Source organism: Saccostrea cucullata, unplaced genomic scaffold, assembly GCF_032062105.1.
Source record: "Saccostrea cucullata isolate Sc308-1 unplaced genomic scaffold, CSIRO_AGI_Scuc_v1 ctg4592, whole genome shotgun sequence".
In the NCBI taxonomy this organism is placed as follows: Eukaryota; Metazoa; Mollusca; class Bivalvia; order Ostreida; family Ostreidae; genus Saccostrea; species Saccostrea cuccullata.
Window position 1 is genome coordinate 16,481 of NW_026930761.1, and position 21,904 is coordinate 38,384.

General features: G+C 32.7%; 1 protein-coding gene across 1 annotated transcript; it reads right to left on the minus strand.

Moving 5' to 3' along the window:
* Positions 1 to 443: 443 nt before the first annotated feature.
* On the minus strand, positions 444 to 13,049 carry LOC134229996 (probable serine/threonine-protein kinase pats1). Its single transcript, XM_062711766.1, has 9 exons — positions 13,030 to 13,049; positions 12,674 to 12,678; positions 9,846 to 10,100; positions 9,546 to 9,758; positions 5,203 to 5,300; positions 3,797 to 4,976; positions 2,422 to 2,661; positions 664 to 905; positions 444 to 518 (listed from the first exon to the last, which is right to left on the minus strand). The coding sequence occupies exons 1-9, from the start codon at positions 13,047 to 13,049 to the stop codon at positions 510 to 512; spliced, it is 2,262 nt and encodes a 753-aa protein (XP_062567750.1). The 3' UTR covers positions 444 to 509.
* Between the last annotated feature and the right edge of the window lie 8,855 nt (positions 13,050 to 21,904).

Genomic DNA, 21,904 nt, shown 5'->3' on the forward strand with positions numbered 1-21,904 from the left:
TCCAGAATATTTCTGATATGGAGAAGTCACCATTGTCGGTGAAGGGCTGCAAATTTAGGCCTATCCTCGGCACCTACGGCCTTTGAGCAGGGAGGGATCCTTGTCGTGCCACACCTGCTGTGACACGGGGCCTCTGTTTATACGGTCTCATCCGAATGACCGCCCCATTTAGTCGCCTTTTACAACAAGCTAGGGAGTGATGAGGACCTATTCTTACCCGGATCCCTACGGGTATTAAAATGTATGAAAAAAGATTCAAGAAAATATATGAAATCCTTTTAACAATATGCTTACTAATATTAACTTATAATGTTCAGAGGATACACGTTAGTCGTCGAAAGATTCAATTACGTGTATTTTCAAATTCTCATTCCATACGAAAAGTTAGCATAACCTTTATGATCCAAGTACAAGTTAAACTTGGCGAACATTTCTTCAATGCAAAATATTCACAGGTCAGATCAATACTTACACACTTTAAAACAAATCTTATTTCAAAATCCTAGAGCTCAGGCTCTCTTAAAATATAATATAAAATGTTTTTAATATTTTTTTTTTTAATTTGCAAATACCTTGACCTATTCAATATGATAAAATATAGTTTATTTTGAATAAAATTTGATAAAAACAATAAAATTTATATAATTAACAAGATGAGTTAACCTGAGATAAATCCTTCCAGAAAATATCCAGTTCCTCCTGGTCCATTGTTTTGTCTGTTGGATGTGCAAACTTGTTTCTGTAATATCGTATCCGTTCGACATCATCCGTTTCACTTTTCTTCCCTACCTCTGGTTTGTTCCCCCAGCCTACCAGTGGATCCTGAACATTTGGTCCGTAGTTTCTCAAAAGTTTATACATAATCGTCACGTCAAACGCTGAAGAAGATGGACTAGTTCCATTGGCTGGGGAAAAAATATGATGGAATTTCTTTCACTTTAGTCTTTCAATCATACTTAATTATACAGTTGCCTCATCAATATTTTCAAGATAAAACTATCACATTTTAATGGTAACAATGTCTTCATTGTCTCAATGCAATATTCTTTTTTTAGGCTTCTCATATTTGGCTGTAAAATAACAAGAACTGTGGTAAACCAATTATCATTTTTCCACCTTTTTCAATTGTGTATGAAAAACGTTGCAACGTCAATGTATCTTTATATCCCTTTTTTCGACAGCTCGCAAAACTACTAAAACCATTTTCTTTTATTGTGCTTCGTTGTTGGATGAAAGGAACTGAATGTCGTTTTTTGCACTAACGTTCATATATTTAACAATACAGTGTATTAACTGTTTGCACAAAAAAAAATGATTTAACGGCGTCTTTGTGTCCGACATGTAAGTATATGTTTAAGGACAGATGATACAAACATTTTCTTTCTTTGGAGGAGACTTAATATCATGCCACAAGTTTAGAAAAGTAGATTTTTCTCAGATTGTTTTTTCCAAAGATCTGGCAAATGAAATTGACATGGAAAATGTTATTAATATTTCAATGAAATTACAATTATTACAAAAACACTCAGCAAAGGTTTACAGATAAAAAACAAATTTTAGAATATGTTAAATTGGTTACTTTAGAAAAGTACACCAAGCCAGGTGAATTTTATCAAGAAAAGCAAAATGGTAAAAATTAGCCTATTTGACATTGCTGATTTCTTGTCATTTTGTTTGTCCTCATAAAATTCACCCGACTTCGTATATTTTTCTAAAGTTTATATTGAATTATCCATTTTTCTGTACTTGTGACAGGATATTAAGTATCCTTCAAAGAAAAAAATGTTTGTATCATCTGTCCTTAACTATTAATATAGATTTAAACAAATATACCATCTCCATTTTGCAAATTAAAAATATTCTGATGTAAAGGATGGAAGCATTTTAGGACAACTTCTTTTGCAATTTACATGTATTATCAATAAATAAATATCAAGAAGTTCTTCTTGGAAAAAAATCAGCAAAATTCCAATGAGGGAAGCTTTCGGAGTGAAACCTTTAATAAAGAAGTTCTCGGGTATGGATTTCATTTGTTACTAAATTCAATTTATTTTTTAATGATACATGTACACGCAGTAGGAAATTAAAACATTCATTTCGTAATGTCGTGGGTGAATACAACGAATTTACTAAATTTGCATGATCATGATGAGCATAGTATTTATATCATAAAATACATTATGCTTATTTGCGGAAATGAAGTGAATTTTTTTTATCGTTTTATAAAGAACAAATTATTTACAAGAAAGGTATCAAACTCGAAATATCTCACTGCTTATAATGCTAAACAACATGGCCTCCATTGCATGATGACACAAAAACACAAAAGGCTTATCTATAAGGAATTAAGAATCTTAATAGGAATAATAAATAACGAATATTTTAGTGAAAAAAATATATCAAGTAAAAAGAAACCCCTACCCGGAAATAGAATAGCAAGTTGATCTTTGTTGAATTTGTATTGCCCATGTTCCATATCGACTTTGTTTTTCGTGAATATCGAGACAACGTCTTTTGAAGGGAAAATCTTGTCGAAATAAATTTGAAGCGATTTTCTGGCTATATCTATCAGTTGTGAAAATATGTCGTAATTTTGAGTTGGTAATTTTCCAATGGGTGCATTTGTTGTGCAGTCCTCCGGATTTGCTTTATTGTCAGAATCTGAAAAGATTTAAAAAAAAAAAAAACCAATGTCCTATTATTGGTTCAGGATATATTTTTCCACATGATAACCCCACCCCCACCCCGATCCAACACAAAAATAAATAATAAAATAAAATACACTATGTAGTTTACTATAATTTTTAAGAAAAATCAGATTTTAAATTGTAAATAAGAAAGTATCAAAGGTTTACTACTGTAACAATAAATCGATCATAAATATTATGTAATATGTAATATAATTGTAAAATTTCAATTTTCCCATATTATCAATAATTTTCAATGGGTCAACATCGAGAATAGAGAATATTTAGTACTTTGATTCGGAATTCTTTTCACGATTCAGGGGAGATGTTTCTTTTGAAATGAAACGAATAAGTGAAAACATTTTAAAAAAAATATATATAGAAAAAAATAGAAAAAAATATTTATTGAATTTTCTTTCATTTTTCTTTAAATAGCAGTGTTGTTGACATTTAGGCTACAGTTAAGCGTTCATTTGAAGTAGAAATTCTTAACAAATATGAAGTAAATTTTTTTTGTAGTATCGATCCGTTTCTTGTTGTTTTTAAGACTGGATTTTTCTATGACAGGTATAATTTCTTTTTTCCTAATTTATTAAAGGGGAGGAAAATGTGTTTTTTGCTTGTGTTTAATGTTTTTAATGATAAAAATATCATTGTCAAACCTTTCACTTTTACTCAGAGGTATATTACAGTATGCATCTCTGTTGAAAATGTAAAATAAAAATCAACATTTTTTCTACAACGTTTAAAACTGCATCAAGGATCTTGATCTGTTAACCATGTTAATATAACGTATTTGAAATAGAAAGGATTTAAAGTAATTTTACTAAAATGGCATAAATTAGGAAGGTCCTTAAAAAGAACATAACTTCTAATCAATTCTTATACAACTAGCTTTTGCATTTGATGAACTTTTTAGCATAGTTTTTCTTTATATCACTTAAAAATCTGTATGGATATTTTGAATGCTCAAGTATAGTAAGTCAATTTCCCATAGCAGAAATGCCTATATCATACTCATTCTTTATAGGTTCTAGAGAAATATATTTTTCTTTATTAAAAATGATTCAATGAGGAATTACTTTAAGGTATTTTTTAATTTTTTTTACCATATTTCCAAAAGAGAAGCAGTTTTTTTTCTTTAATGATATGATGATTCTTCAGTCCATGGTTGGGACAACTAAATTCTCCTCTACCAATCAACTCTTTCTCTGAAATGAAGCAAAGAGCATCTTCTTCTATTACGTTTTGCTTTGAACACTGATAACCGATCTCATACAGTGTTTTTTTGTGGAAGTTTTTCGTCATCTGCTCAAGGACATCTTCCATCGTTTTCTTTATTTTCATAGTAATTTCTCCACTGAGCTGCCTATTTCCCTGTCTAAATATTTGAACCTGTATCGCTGATGTAGTAACAGCTACACCTATCATGTGTTCTTCAAACAAAAATAAAGCGATGTTTTTAAACAAACACTTCTGTCCATTGTCTTCAATAACAGTCCACTCTGTGTTGACTATACAGGCTACTATGAGACGAAAATAAAAGAAATATGGCAGGAACCGGAAATTGAAAACTAAAACAGATGTTTTCTGTTCCAACGTTGTTATATAATCTTTCAAATTCTCTTCAAAGTCTAATTTGTTCATGCAAGGGACATAATGCGCTTTTGGACCCTTAGCAAGCAAGCCCAATCGTTGCATATACTTCAAGGTAGAGTTACATTTTCTTGGTACCATGTCTTTTTTCTTCCAAATCCCTGTTAATAGCTTTGTAGATAAATAGCCACTTTCAAAAAAGTTTTTCCAATCTTTGTCATTCTCAACAAGGTCCCTGGCATGCTTTGGATCTGTTATAATATATTTAAAACAGTCAACAAACCATTGCACATCTGTTATTGCGCTAGCTTTTAAGTGATCTTCGTTGTAATACAGAATTGCCCCAATATCATGATAAAACATTAGCACATCAAATGTCTCATTTCCTTTTCCAAATTTTTTAATTGAAACTTGTTTTCTAAAATCTGTGACTGAAATGATTTTTTTCCCATTTTGCTTGTTTTGTCTTAAAATTACTTCACAATATGCCCAATCCTTCGGAATGTTCTCTCTCCAACGATCTTCCAAAGCGATGGAAGCAATGCATTCTACTATATCGGTAAGTTTATCCAATGGTTCGTTATCATCCTTAGGAAACCCAATGTGGAAGCAGTGCTCTCGGTCAAGATGTTTTCTCAGATCAGGCTCATACTTCAGGAGCTCCAGTAAATCATCATAAATTGATCTGTTAACCTTGGAAGAAGGAGATAAATGTCCACTCATATTTACTATGCCTCTTACAATCAACTTTTTGATCTGATGCAAATACTTAGAAATCAAACGACTTTTTAAAAATTTAGACACACTTAATTCTTTTTATGAAAATAAAAACGAAACTTTTAGTTGTTAATTTTCAACTTAAACGAAACAACTGGTTCTAGTACAATTTATTTTGAAACATTTTATCATTGACAGGTACCATATCTTGCACTTCGTCAGAATGGGTTGCTATGGTAACAACTGGAGTGTCATCTTCGCAGTAGGTATGGATAGATTTCAACCAAAAAAGGACATATTCTGAATTTAAAAAATACTAATAAAGTGATCAATTAATGAAATATGTATATATAATAAAATTTAGTTCTGACCTGTCAGAAATGAATGTTTTACATGTATTTGTTTGTTTATATGTGGTTTAACGTCCCTCTCAAAGAATTTTCACTCACATGGAGACCTCATTACTTGCCAGCGGAGGACTCCAAATTTTGTCGTATACTTGGCATTTACAGATATTGAGCTGTGAGGGATCTTTTTCGTGCCAGCGCCTACTGCGACACGGGACCTCAGTTTATACAGTCTCATCCAAAGGACCCGTCTTTGTGTCCCACAGTGAGATTCAAACCGGTGACATAAGGACGAACTCCTTACTTCGAGACTCTTGAGCAGACGATATAACCCCTGCACCAAAACCACTGCAATCATAAATAAATGAATACCCGGGCCTACATATGCAAAAAAAGAAATTTCTGTCTGTATCAAATTCCTGTTTTGTTTCCATCGCCATTCAAATCTATTACAAGAGGCCCACTGGCCTTATAGGTCACCAGAGTATCATGTAACAACTTTCCAGCGATTGTATTTGGCTCGTGTTTAAATCCAAAAGCCATGAAATTCACAAGTTTTGAAGGAGGCACCATTGCTTATCAAAGGGCAGATTTCAAGAAGGATATGAAAAGCATTAATTTATTTTTAGTCAAAATACCCCCCTGGTACCCCTGACCCAGCGGCCCTGTAATTATCTCTTTTGAAAGAGGCCCCTTTCTTCATTATAAGGCCAGCATTTTTTTTATGTTTAGGTTTAGTTATGAACATGAGAATAAAAAATGTCCAGAAGGAGAAGGAAATAAAAAAAATGATCATTTGTACATTCTTTTTTCATGCTATTCTAATAGCCTCCTTACCACTGGACACGTAATGCTTACAAATAGGAAAGTAGAACATTTAATTGCTCATACAAATGATACTACATGACTGTATATATTTGTATATTCTTGCCTTTTGAAAGTTGATTTTTTTTTTATTTCTTCAGGTTAATGTTTATTTCTTCCTCAAATGGACTTACAAAGTAACTTCTCCCATACTGGCCATAATTTTATTCATTACATCTGATGCATAAGCAACCCTTTTCTGAAGAATGATGCTTAGACTGTAAGCTATAACAGAGACCTAAACAATGTCGCTGGCAATATGCAATAGCTACCACGGGCAGTTTAAAACCTGGAGGAGGATTCGAAAATAATTTACAGACAGATACTTTTGAAACGAATTCATAATTATATCACCAGCATGTCATTGTGCAACAAAGTCGTCAGCATTTTAATTGTCCTTTGAACGGTTGAAACGTTTTGAATGGCACTCGTATCGATGAATTTTACACTAAACCAAGCTATCTTCTCAGATCTAGCTTTATTTACCCGCCGTTTCATCTTAAAACCGGAAGCGCGAGTTCGTGAAGTTGAAATCTCAGTCCCGACTCAAATTTGACATCGGAAAGAAAAAAATTGTCTCATTTTTTTCTGAAAATTTAAAACATTAAGCGAAGGGTTTGTAAAACTGAAAATAGAATAAATCCTGGCCTTAAACATGTATTTAGATCATTAGTATATTAACCAGGAGCAGAGAAGAAGATGTTCAAAGAATTCATGCATTTCACAATGTAATCATTAGAGTCCCACCCTAAAACAAGAACCCCTGACCCTGGGGCCATTAAATTCACAATTTTGGTAGAGACACTCTTGCTCATCAAAGCTATGTACTTAGTTAGTTTATTCAATACCCAGGAGCAAAGAAGAAGATTTTCAAAGAAATAATGCATTTTCACTAGCTACTTATTTAGCCCCGCCCTAGCCTACCACTAGAACCCAACCCCAGGGCCATGAATTTACAATTTTGGTAGAGGACTCATTGCTAATTGCAATCATGCAAACAGTTTGACTGCTTGATCTCAGGTGACCTAAAAATGCATTTCCCCCCAAAATGACAACTAAGTGAAAAGTACGCTTATGTGATGGTTTCGTTTAACTGTTTTTGTTTAAACCACAATTTGAATAAAATTTCACACTGCCTGTAAAGGACTGAAATACTGCTTATCCTCATAATTAAACATCAATAAATGTAATCCATTTTTACATCGGAAACAATAATTGCCAACAAACATTGCTTGTTCAAATGGTGTTTTTACGTATAAAAACACTGTACAGGAAATTAGAGATTTGTAGAGCTTTATTTTGACGTAATTATCATTTAATTTCTATAAAATACTTAGTTCTGATTGGTTTAAAAATTCCTTTGATACCTGCATCAATAAAATCTAGAGTTCGCTTGCACTAAGCAGCCGGAACTACTTTGGCAGTCTCTACATTTATATTTCCCGCTTCCAGTCTACTTCTTGAAGGAATAAGTAAAAACTTTTACTTTATAAATATTTTCCTGAATTTCAAAACTTGTCCGTTACGTTCCTGACTTATTTTCTACTTTCGTTTCTTTTTGAATTATTCCCCTTTGCAAAACAAATCAAATCGTCTGCATAACGACAATACAGTTTTGGGAAAGAAGGAAAGAAATCGGCATACTTTTGTTAAATGTTTGGATTTGAGATATCTGGTATGAACAATAGACTTCTGAAGAAACGTTTTTTTATGCTACCAAAGAGAGGAAAACCGTTAGGCCCCTCATCTGTTAAAATCTCAGGAAACGAATGATCGAGAAAAAACGACACTGCATTCATGAATGAGGACAGATTCTTTACTATAATCTTAAACAGTCGGCAGCAGACTCTTTCAGGTTTTACAGCATTGACAGGTTGTGATACGTATTTATATGTTCGGTTTGAAATTCAGATGAAAAGATGTGCAAATGAAATCTAAAATTTCTGTGACCTAACGTTAGAACTGTAAGGATAGATTGAGTAGCTTCCCTTTACATATACGAACTTGGATAACTTACCGGGTAAAATATACCGAGAGGGATAACACAACGGGTAAGTTTTTTGTGTTAAAGAACTGTAAATTATTTCAGAGAATGTTGGTAATGACACGAAAATATTTGAGAACGTTTCTTCATTTGAGCCATTTTGAATTTCATCAATGTTAACGTTGTTACTAGTATGATGTATTCGTGCACACTGTTTTAGATGCGTAAATCTAATAGGTTAGGTGAAAGAAAGTTTCATTTTATTAATTTAAAATCATAATTAAATGATAAGAAATGAATGTAATATTTTTTCCTTTGATCGATGTATCAAAGAAAAATATGGACGGAAAACTTTTTCATCAATGCGCTACGCGCATTGATGAAGTTTTCCGTCCAAATTTTTCTTTGATACATCGATCAAAGGAAAAAATATTACATCCATTTCTTAAATAAATAAGTAGCTATAAAATACATGTACTGACAAAGATTTGTTTGAATGTGAATATGAAACTATTACTGATATCAAACTCGTCTGATAATGAAGTCATTTGATGACATGAAATAAATTAATTAAAAGAATTAATGCGTTACGAATTCCTTTTATTGTATGATGAATTTTGAGTTTTGAGTTTTATTCATAATATTTTACATTTGATATACATGATTGTCATGATTGTCTGATCATGATTAGGCATGTTTATAGAGACTGCCCCGTCCGTATCTATATGAATTGAATTGGGCACTAAAAATTACAGATATGTAATTGTTATACCTTAAAAAATATGTTCCCATACGATTTATGTATACAAAAAGTCTAAAATTTATAAATATTTTGTTAAGGGGGCATAAAAAATCAAAGTTGTACCTCTGAGTTAGATACTGGACCGCTTACGTCACAGAATTCACAGAATTATAGGTGGAGCTTAATCTCATATTTAATCGTTGGTATTAAAAAATGATGGACCTTATGTAACATTACGGAAGACAGTACAAGATACATGTACATGAAAAACAAATGAAAGGTATCACAAAACATTTATTGATTATATTCTCGTTCAAAAAATGCGTTTTGTTGGACTAAAGAACCAAACTGATTGCCTGAGGCCGAAGGCAGCCAGTTTCGTTCTTTGGTCCGAAAAAACGTATTTTGCCCGTTAATATAATCAATAAATGTGTAATATTGAACGCGGAAATAACGGGGATTGCGAATTTTGTTTTCACACGTTGAAAAAAAATATTGTTAACATTGCATATAATGATTTCAAAATATTCAAATTAAATCAATATTAGACGTACAAAAAAATAGTGTATTGAACGCACACAAAGACATTTACAAAAATTTACACTTACCCCCAAATGTCCAGTCTGCAAACATGGTTCCTTCCTGTTCACACAATGTTTGATCAACTTTTTCATCAAACCTTTTTGACATATCGATCACAAGAAGATAAAAAGCTCTTCTACTGAGATAGACCTGATGACAGGCGTAATACGCACACTGGCCAGCAAAATCTACAACACTTAGTAGGCACTTATTTTCTGTATCAACATCTTCCTCCAGACCTAAAAATTAGCATTTGAAGCACATGATTTCATACAAAAAACATGAATCATATTTTGATCACAATCTTTTTAAAACGTTTTACAAACCTTTTAAACATTTACGATCCCTGTCGATTTCAAATAAGTTGTCATACACCTCCAGCCCTACGGTCGACTTTATTTCTCGTAATTCCTGAATACTTTGTTGCTGCAGTCGCCTAAGAAGTGTAGTTTTTCCAGCTCCCGCACAGCCAACAATCATTGCACGAGCTCTATGCATTGTTTGAGTTCCTTTCTTCGCGCATGCTGCGTATCTAGATCGAGCATCATAGTCCCATTCTAGTACTTCCTTTGGTATGTTAACTGTACAGAAAATAATACAAGTAGTATGCAGTTAGCAATAAAAAAAAAATTCTTTCCACCTTTCTCTCCATGTAAGTGAGAGTACATATGATGTAAGATCTTTTTTTAATTAATGCCACGAAATACAAGTATATTCCAAATTCTATTTCTGATAAACGATGATACATGTATTACAAACATTAGTTGTTGAATCTCTTCTTATTTTGTTCGGCTCTATTCCATATAAAATAAATTTATCCAGTCAATTTCATCAAAAGTAAACAAAAATTTAAGGAGTACAATTTATTGATTCCCTCAAATGTCCCATGGAATTCCAAAACAGATATTTAGTTGACAACAAACACCACATTACTACACTATTTTACCAGTCGACTTGACCAGTGGAAAAAGAAAGGTATAATTGTTTTTCATACATTGCCGTTGTGCTTAATGTATAAAAATAAAATCCAACTTTCCTTATTTTCATGTCTTTATATAAATGCCAATTTTCCTATCCAAGCTACTCTTCACCTTGTATATTTATGTTGTGATAGCTACGATGACTATCAGTGTTTTATGTCTCACAACTATAAATAGGAAGGCGACAATGTTATAAATGTAAACTAAATTTGATCATATTCTTTTCATGATTTTATTTCAGCATTGACGAATCTTCTGTTCTTTTCGCGTGTTTTCAAGTTGATATTTTAATTATTATTTTCTTTACATTTACCAATAAGGCTTCTTTATGAGTACAAATAATGAAATAAATAACTGTAAATCACATAGATTTGTGTTGTAAGATTTTCTAAGTGGGCGGGGGGGATGCGGGGATTTGATTTCGTTGTTAGAGAATGTATAGCAGTAATGCATGTGGATTTATGCATTTCCTAGTGATAATGACTTCGTGGGTCCCTCCATGCCATGTAACAACAAAAATTACCCACCCACCCCTAAAAAAAAATAGTGATTTCACAGTATTAAGCGAGGTTCATGTAATGTGCAGTTTTGAGGATATAGAGCATGCATTTTCTTTTCCTGTAATTATTCTATTAATATTTTACGTGTGATATATTTGTTGATTGTAAATGTTTATAATGACATAAGACAGGAATTCTTAGCATTAAAGTTTCTCAATGATAATGACCACCTTAAACTAAATTTTATCATATTCTTTTCATGATTTTATTTCAGCATTGACGAATCTTCTGTTCTTTTCGCGTGTTTTCAAGTTGATATTTTAATTATTATTTTCTTTACATTTACCAATAAGGCTTCTTTATGAGTACAAAAAATGAAATATATGACAGTAGTGTAAATCACATAGATTTGTGTGTGGTCAGTTTTAAAGTCTTTCAGGCAAAATTTTACAACTTTGTAAAAGGAAAATGCATTTATTAAAAAGCACATTTTAATTTAAAGACTTTCAACATAATAAAATACTTTTATAGGCCTATTCTTTCTCATGGTGTTTTTGTTTGGTAACCAAAAAAATGAGACAGCAAATAGAATATATTTGAATTCTATCATTAAATTGTGTAAAAGATCCCTAAATTGTTGATGAAAATTTTATTTAATTATCAACATGTGGAGGAAACGCTAACGATTGTTAAAAGGACAAAAATCAGAAGAACAAATTTTGCTCTTCATGACTCTTGACCTGTATCAAAATAGCTTTTATATTTATCATTATTAAAAACCTAAGATAATATGTATGAAGAATATCTCTTGAAATAATGTTATATATGTTATCATTCTATACCTTTAAATTATGTTGATATTGTATTGTATGGGGGCAGGAAAATATGTTTAAGTTTAAATTGCATAGTGGGTATTGTTACCAAAAATATTAATAGGCATTTAAACTGCCGCTAGGATAGACTGGCCTGCCTGTCTGATTTGCGAAAGAAAGGGAATACCAGTCTGCAGCTAGGATTCAATGTTATGAACGATAACTCATACCCAAAACTTGTTTAGAGCAGGTCTGGGGTATTCTAATTGTTATTCATCAAGTCAGTTTTTAGCGTTTACCATGTCTTTCTTTGATGTCAGTAAAATCCATTGGTTTTAAAATTTAGCTCTAATGTAAAACTTATTTACCGTGCACCTGAGGACACTATTCAATTACATATAAGTAAAATTATTAATTAAAATATAAAGTGAAATCTACCCCTTTCTATATTTGAATCTGATTATTTTTTATTCTCGGTCGTTATTCTTCGTGCTAAGTACATGTAATACAAATAAGGTAATTAATTGTTGCATTTACTAGTAGAAAAATATACATTCATATAGGAAGCGAAAATGCGCATTCTACAAGTTTGACATAAGTCACATTATATTGTCTTCTTCATTACAATCGTCGAAGAGAGTAAAAAAATTTTGAATAATGTCTGTTCCTCATTAATTGATCCTGTTATTTCAAGGCGAATAAAGGCAAATTCCTCATTTTGGTTAACATATTTGTGTACAAATCAATGTAAGGAACTCTTTTGTGTACATTATAAAACAAAATGAAGCAGCCTATGTATGATTCGTATCAATGATAACTCAGAAATCGGCACAATGTTGGTCATTTTTCTGAGTTGAGTTACCTGTCCTGAAAATACAACACGTTACAAGTCAATTATTAATAGTTAAACATTCCAATGATATAACTAAAGGAAATACATAAGTTATAATCTTTATTTTGTACCTATTCATCAATCTATAAATGTTTTACCATATACTGTATGCAATTCGACAAATTAGTTGAAAGGCTTAATATTATCTATTAATAAATTAAGTAATAAGATACTGATATTTTTCTTGAATCGTAGCAGGCATGCTCATGAGCACATGTAATAAGAACTTCCTTTTTGGACTCTCCTTTAGTAGGAAGGGTCTTTTTTTTTTAGAAGAAAAAAGGTTTTAAAAGATATTCACTTATTTGTCCATTGATCCCATATACCTCAATAAACAGCAAGCCATACCTAAAAACAAGGTTGTCGAAAATGCTATATAATATTAAGAGAAATATAAATGATGTGACATAAACATTCTCAAATACTGAGTACACTTACTTTAAAATCATTGTAATTTGTAACAAGCAAATTGAATTGTGGCCCCCCGCTTTCGGTGTCTTTGTCAGTGAGATGTTATTTTTATGACATATTGTGTTTAATGTGAACTGCCTATCATATGTTATTTATTTAGAAATCATCACTGAACTCCACGGTCAAGGTCAAAGCGTTAAATTCTTGGTATCAAATGAAAAGTTTCCTCAGAAGGATTAAATATGTGAGGTATGAACGCCCTAGCCCTTACATTTAAAAGTTATGGTCAGGGTTAAAGTTTTTTTTTTTATACCGTATATACTCGCCTATAAGTAGGTCCGCCTATAAATTAAGTTGGTTGCATTTTTTTTAGGTTATTTTGGAGGGATTTGCCATTTACCCGATTATAAATCGCTGCAATTTTTTTTTTTTCCCAGAATCAGATGAAAATTTCTAATAAATGCTCTGATGTTTTCCTCTGATTTCAATTGATATTTTAAGAAATCTCAACTTTAAGTCATAAAAAAATAAATATTGCCCTCTGAAGATTAAAAATAAAATAAAATTATTAAATACATATACATGTATATAAAATACATATAATTTATGTATAATCTTATAATACATAATGATATAATGTATCCATACTTTGTACAACGATAGCTTTTAAAAATGTTTATAGAATACTACGATTCGCCATCGAGAAAAATACCTGCCCAGGTCTTTTATGACTCGCCTATAAGTCGGACACATATTTTTGACTAAAATTTAACTCCCAAAATACCGACTTATAGGCAAATATATAAGGTAAGTACTAAAAATCTCCAAGGTCAATGTGAAAAGTTCAAGGTTTTTGATATCAAATGAAATGTCTTGCCACAAAGAATGCATATGTGAAATATGAAAGTTCTAGTATCTACTTTTCAAAAGTTGTGGCCAAGGTCAAAGTTTATGAAAAGTAGGTCAAACTCCAAGGTGAAGTTCAAAGGTTCAAATATAAAGTTCTTGTTATCCAATGAATGGTCCTCTCACAAGAATTTCATATACATGTGTGAAGTATGAAAACCCTGGCCCTTACCGTTCAAGTTATGGTCAAGGTTAAAGTTTTTCATAATTACGGAAATCTCAAAGGTCGAGGTTAATAGGCCAAAGTTGTTCAAATTCAATTCTAGATGCTGTCATGAGACAGTAATACCCGCACTATAGTGTTTGCCTCTAAATACACGCTCCTACATATTGGGCAACTTTCCAAGGAAATAGTCAAAATAATTCTATAATTTACATGTATTAATCAAATTGATTATGAAATTCTCAGACCCTGTGACCTATAACTCAGAACCTCTTATATTTATTTTATACATGCTTAATTCATTATATACCAGTCTGAATTTTAGGGGGGAGGGGGGTCAGGACCCCCCTGGAATTTACAAGGTTAAAAAATGTATACACTAAAACAAGGAAAAAGTTACAATGGACCCCCTTGGAAAATGCAGATCCCCCCCTGGTAAACACGAATATGTGTAAAGTAGGTATGAAAAGTTAAACATTTGCGGCAATAGAAGTCACCACTACCCCCACCCCACCTCCACGATATAGGTTTTTGACATTTGGGTGAGATTTACTTTAGGTTTTTTTTTATTGTCAATTTCTGGGATAGGATTTTTTTTGACTGAGGTGGACCCCCCCCCCCCCGGAAAAAAAAATTCTGGATCCGCGTCTGAGATTAGATTTTGATATATGTTTTGCTCATAATAGGACCTTTTTAAATTTACTCCCCCCCCCCCCCTCGACACCACAATCACACAGCACATACTTTTTGGAATAGGATAGATGGAAAAGGTTTGTTAAAATTTAATATCGTTTGTAATGTATTAATTTAAAATTTGTTCTTGTACTATACATGTGAACATGTGAATTTCTACATTACATCACGTTGCGTCACCCATTATGATATTTATAGATTAAACACCATTTGGCACACCTCGGCCGATTCCCACTTCATCTGATAAGGTGACGGAATCAACGAAAGTTCGCCAAAATGGCACATGGTTGCAGTCTGGTGTGCATTGGATTAATTCTTTTTGTGTTATAATTGGATTTATATTTCATGAAGTTTACGAGACACATGGAGTCGGTAAGTAGAGATCAACGATTAAGTTAAAGTTTAAAAAGGGTCAAAGATCATCCCATGCCACACTAGACGAATTTCATATTGTGAAGTTATCTCCCGTTGTCGATGTGACATTCAGTTACTGCCAATACTGGTGCGGATCCAGAATTTTTTTTCGGGAGTAGGGAGGGGTTCACATCTCAGTCAAAAAATTCTAGCCCAGAATTTCGTGACAAGCAGGAGAAAAAAAATGAAAACAAATAAACAAATAAAGAAACAATGATTGTGAGGTCAATGTTTTCTAAGTTTATAGGGAGAGGATGTCAAGAGTCATTTTTTACTTGCTACAGTATATAGTCTTGTTTAAATAACAAAGCAAATGCCAGATGGGGGGGGGGGGGATTCCAATCTTCCTACCCACTTCCTGTCCCTGAAATAACAATCTATTTTGTGATTCCAGTTTAATAGTATTTTTTTTCCATTTGACTAATTATTATACATTATTTTTTTTCTTGTGTTTATACTATGTCTGTCTATATGTCTGCAAAAATTAAATCCTAGCTAGCTTGCCCATAAGTTTTAAGTGGGATGGGCTATACATATAGCTTCCACATTTTATAGGTTTATTTCTAGTGACAATTTTATAAGACCTTTTATTTGGGTACCAATTTAATTTTTACCTCTGATCGCTTAACATGGGATACACATTTTTACAAGAAAAATACCAAACTTTAAACTCTGCCTAATTTTTGATCAGTAGGTGCTAGGGCTTTCATACTTATCATGACATATTGTATTCATTTTGAACTGTCAACAGGTATAAATATGTTTGACCTTGACCCTAGAGTTTGAACCACTTAAAAATAATTAACCTTGGCAATTAACTTTTGAACAGGAATTACTAGAGATTTCTTTATTTAGCATGTGCATTCCTTGTGACAAGACTTTCTTCTGATACTAACAATTTGAACCCTTGACCTTTGAGTTTGACATATATTTGAGAAACTTCAACCTTCGCCATAGGCTTCCATACTGGGACATCAGTGTTTCACAAACACATCTTTTCTTCATTATTATTTGGTGGTGTCTCCATATGAGGGAAGATGTATTCACAACAAACAAACAAATTACTAAAGAAAATATTAAACATAAATATGTTGGTCATGCATATCTCTGCAGGAAAAAAAACAGCTTTTCAAATATTCCAACCATATTGTAACCCTTTCAAAACACTCATTTGAGCTTTTCTTGTTTCCTTAGCATATAATGTCTGTCGTGACGTGTTGTCCATCTGTTTGTCTGAAAACTTTTTACATTTTTAACTTCTCTAGAACCACTGGGCCAATTTTACCCAATTCATATAGAAATATGTACATTTGTATGTCAGACTCAGTCCATCTGTCTCAAAAAATTTAATCTTGGTACCTGTGAGAATGGCATGGTTTTTTTTTTTTTTTTACATGTGACCTAGAAGTTTGACCAACTTGCAAAAAAATTAAGTAACGTTATGAATTCATCATTTTGAAAGAGAAAAGTTAGGGCATTCATATCATAATGCATGTTTATTATTACCTGTGATAAGACCTTTCCAAATACTTTTACACTTTGACCTTGACCTTGAAGCGATCAAGCCTAACCTACTTCTCAAAAATGTTGCATTTGCTTATAACTTTTGATTGAGATGAGATATGACTCTCACATTTGACATTTACATAAATTACTCATAAGAATTCAAGGTGTTTCCCAGCATGCAATGTTTTTTTTTTATGCGCCCGAATTTTTTCGGGGCGCATATTGTTTTTGTCCTGTCTGTTTGTCTGTTTATCTGTTTGTCTGTTTGTCTGTTGTCAAGTTTAACCTTGGCCAAAACTTTTGAACCGTAAGAGATAGAGACTTCATATTTGGTATGCATACTCCTCTAACAAAGTTCTTTCAAATGACATCAAGGTCAATGACCTTGTGACCTTGACTGTGACTTATATGCTAAAAATAGGTTTTTCAAGTGTTGGTCATAACTTTTAAATCATAGGAGATAGGGACTTCATATTTGGTATGCATACTTCACTAAAAAGGTTCTTTCAAACAACACCAAGGTCAATGACCATGTGACTTTGACTGTGACCTTTATACTAAAAATGGCTTTTTCCACTTTTTGCCATAACTTTTGAACCATAGGAGATAGAGACTTCATATTTGGTATGCATACTGCACTGATAAAGTTCCTTCAAATGACATGAAGGTCAATGACCTTGTGACCTTGACTGTGACCTATATGCTAAAAATAGCTTTTTCCACTTTTTGCCATAACTTTTGAACCATAAGAGATAGGGACTTCATATTTAGTATGCATACTCCACTAATAAAGTTCTTTCAATCAACACCAAGGTCAATGACCATGTGACCTTAACTGTGACCTTTATACTGAAAATAGCTTTTTTCTACTTTTTGCCATAACTTTTGAACCATAGGAGATAACAACTTCATTTTTAGTATGCTGAGTAAAATGTAAGAGGAGTTCAGGGAAAACAGGGCTCTTTGTATGAAAAACGTCATTTTTCGACCCCCATTTGACCCCCCGGGGCAAAATCGAAATTCCTAAACCTTACTGCACATTTACATGACACCCCCAACCATCTCCCAAAGGATGATTAAGCTACTGTGAAAAATGTAGGAGGAGTTCAGGGAAGAAGGGGCTTTTTGTATAAAAAAAACATCATTTTTCGACCCCCATTTGATCCCCCGGGGCAAAATCAAAATTCCGAAACCTTACTGCACATTTACATGACACCCCCAACCATCTCCCAAAGGATGATTAAGCTACTGTGAAAAATGTAGGAGGAGTTCAGGGAAGATTGGGCTGTTTGTATAAAAAATGTCATTTTTCGACCCCCATTTGATCCCCCGTGGCAAAATCAAAATTCCGAAACCTTACTGCACATTTACATGACACCCCCAACCATCTCCCAAAGGATGATTAAGCTACTGTGAAAAATGTAGGAGGAGTTCAGGGAAGAAAAGTGTGACAAACGGACGGACGGACGGACATGAGTAACAACAATATAACCTTACTTTCTTTCGAAAGTGCGGGTATAAAAAGGTATTGTCACAAAGAATATATTTAAGAAATATGAAAGTACATGTACTAGTATCAACCATTCAAAAGTTATGGCCAAAGTAAAAGTTTGGAATTTTTTTGTAAAAGTGGGTCAAACGCCACGGTCAAAATTTAAAGGTCAAATTTGGTGGAACCCAAAAAAAGGTCTTATCTCAAGGAATACACATGTAAAATATGAAAGTCATAACGCAACTAAATCAAAAGTTATGGGCAAGATTAAAGTTTTTTTGGTAAAGAGACTGACAGGCGGATGAGATTTAATGTCCCCTCGCTCTGGCAAAAGAGGGGCCGGACAATTAAATTAATTATAATTTTGAGCGACTGTAAAGAAAGGTCTTTGTATCCCCCCCCAATCTCCAAAAGAACCCCCCCCCAAAAAAAAAAAAACACCCGGATTCAGTTTCAAGATTGTTATCATTCCTGAAACAGAATAACATAATAATTATTTCGTTTCTTTAAGAGGAACAGAGATCGATAAAACATTAACGACCATTAAATAAATGTTTTGATGATTTTTGTAGTATCATATAAAAAGAGATTATGAAAACTCACGCATCGAAGATATTTCACTATTCATATTCAGATTTCCCAAGGATGTATGCAGTAGGACGTCTATACCAAGTCTTCTGATGAACTCTTCCGTCCCAATCGGGATGTATATACAGCGTTCTGTCACATTTCTCCCATATGCTAATGGGCGTGCATATTCTAAAAGTGAGTCCACTGAGGATAGCTTTAGGTAGCTCTCGTAGTCCTTGTTGCTTACTAAGCAATTCAAAACAAAGTATCCCATCACCTGATGTCGGACCTCCTCTGATACAAACTTCACTATAGTGTTCTCTCTATTTACAGTTAAAAAGTTTTCATAGTCTTCCAATTCCTCTAGGATGCTTAAATCTTTTTCATTAATATCCTCCTTCACATCTTGAAATGTCTTAAATGTTTGTTGAATTATTTTTCGCTTTTCTTTCAAACGTGTATTTATACAAACAGAATAGCTCTCTGATATAAGTATGGATATTATTGTGCTCCATTTTTTCTTTGAAAAATTCATCTCCATTAATTCTGCAATAAATTAAATAAAAAGAAATCATAAAACATATACATATATGAAAATTTCTAATAAATGCTCTGATGTTTTCCTCTGATTTCAATTGATATTTTAAGAAATCTCAACTTTAAGTCATAAAAAAATAAATATTGCCCTCTGAAGATTAAAAATAAAATAAAATTATTAAATACATTAAATTACCGTTCAAGTTATGGTCAAGGTTAAAGTTTTTCATAATTACGGAAATGTCAAAGATCGAGGTTAATAGGCCAAAGTTGTTCAAATTCAATAAAAGGTATTGTCACAAAGAATATATTTAAGAAATATGAAAGTACATGTACTAGTATCATCATTCAAAAGTTATATATTTAAGAACTTAGGTCGGCCATTTTGTTATTCAAAATCCACTGAAGAGCCGAATGGCGAAAGCGCTATGAAATAAAATGTGATCATCTTTTCCAAACTCTGGATTATTTTTCTATCTATCTATATATATATATATATATATATATATATATATATATATATATATATATATATATATATATATATATATATATATATATATATATATATATATATAAAGCACTTAGAATTAAAATGACCAACGACACGAAGAATAAAAATTGTCAAATTTTCATGACGACCTGTCTCTTCCTCAGGACAGAGAAAAAAGTTTAAAAGTCATTAGAACAAAGGAAAAAAAGAAACAAACAAGAGGCCCATGGGCCACATCGCTCACCTGAGCAATAAGGTTAAGAAAAAGTAGAAAATGGCTTTTCATTGTAAAGTTTAAATCCAAAAGTAGTCCAATGACCAATCATGAATTTGCTATTTTTTAGAAAACGATTTTTAAAGACATTTCTAATATACCTCTTTAAAATCTTTGATCGGCCATTTTGGCCCCGCCCTATCCCTAGAGGTCATGATTTGAACAAATTTGAATCTACACTACTTGAGCATGCTTCCATATAAATATGAAGAATTACGGCTTTGTAATTCTTGTGAAGAATATTTCAAAAAAAAAATTCCTATATATTTCTATGTAAAACTTAAGACGGCCATTTTGGCTATGCCATTCTTGAGAAGAAGATTTTTAAAGAATTTTCCTATATATTTCTATGTTAAACTTAGGTCGGCCATTTTGGCCCTGCCTTAACCCCTGGGGGTCATTATTTGAACAAATTTGAATCTACACGACCTGAACATACTTCCATATAAATATGATGAATTATGGCTTTGTCGTTCTTTAGGAGAAGATGATTAAAAATGTTCCTATATATTTCTATGTAAAAGTTTGGTCGGCTATTTTGGACCCGCCCTACCCCCGGGGGTCATGATTTGAACAAACTTGAATCTAACCAACCTGAGCATGCTTCCATATAAATATAATGAATTATGGCTTTGTCATTCTTGAGAAGATTTTTAAAGAATTTTCCTATATATTTCTATGTAAAACTTAGGTCGGCCATTTCGGCCCCGCCCTATCTCCGGGGGTCATGATTTGAACAAACTTGAATCTACACTACCTGAGGATGTTTCCCCATAAGTTTAATCCTTCTTGGCACATTGGTTCTTTAGAAGAAGATTTTTAAAATATGCCACCAAATTTTCATTAATTCCCAATTATCTCCCTTTGAATGAGGGGTGTGGCCCTTCATTTGAATAAACTTGAATCCCCTTCACACAAGAATACTTTGTGGCAAGTTTGGTTGAAATTGGACCAGCGTATCTTGAGAAGAATTAGTTTACAGACAGACGGACAGACAGACAGACAGACAGACGAACGCCGGACAAAATGTAATAAGAAAAGCTCACTTGATCTTTCATCTCAAGTGAGCTAAAAACAACTAGCACTACTACTAAACTACTAAACACTATATATTTACATACTTAGTTACATGTTGAATTGGAATTGTAAATTTCTGAATGAATTGATTTACATCTCCGTCCACACGTAAAGAATTTGCCATCCTATCTCAAGGACATCGCGGACTATATTAACAGGACGCACTCTACTGGCCTGCCAGATCATACCCTCCTCGTGACTATGGAAGTCACATTAACATTCTTTTTATCATTCCCTTTTCGTAATTTTCAACTAAATCGGACCTCGTTAAGAATTGTATCGTGGTCCCTTTTTACATCCTTGTTTTACTGCTTAGATGTTTTCAAAGGGTATTTTGTTTGATTGCATTGTGTTAAACAAATTATTTATAATTAAAGCATAATGTCTTAATGATAAATAATTAAACATATCGAAAACACTTGTCATTTTTACCCATCGCACTATAAAATGCCAAAACACTTTCCCCCGTCAGACTAGGGTTTCTAAATACAAGGAATTACGATGAGATAATATAACACAAGGCCAATGGGCCACATCGCTCACCCGAGCATTGTGGCTAGGAAAAAGTAGAACTTGATCTACTATTGAAAAGTTTAAATCCAAAAGTGTTGCCCCTATATATTTCAATATAAAACTAAGGTCGGTCATTCTGGCCCTAACCTAAC

Coding starts and splice junctions, on each gene's coding strand:
- LOC134229996 (XM_062711766.1), bottom strand. CDS start 13,049: ATGGCTTGCTGTTTATTGAG. Junction 2,662..3,796: donor GCTTCTCTTTTGGAAATATG/GTAAAAAAAATT, acceptor AAATCTTTTCAG/ATTCTGACAATAAAGCAAAT. Junction 906..2,421: donor ACTTGCTATTCTATTTCCGG/GTAGGGGTTTCT, acceptor TTTTTTCCCCAG/CCAATGGAACTAGTCCATCT.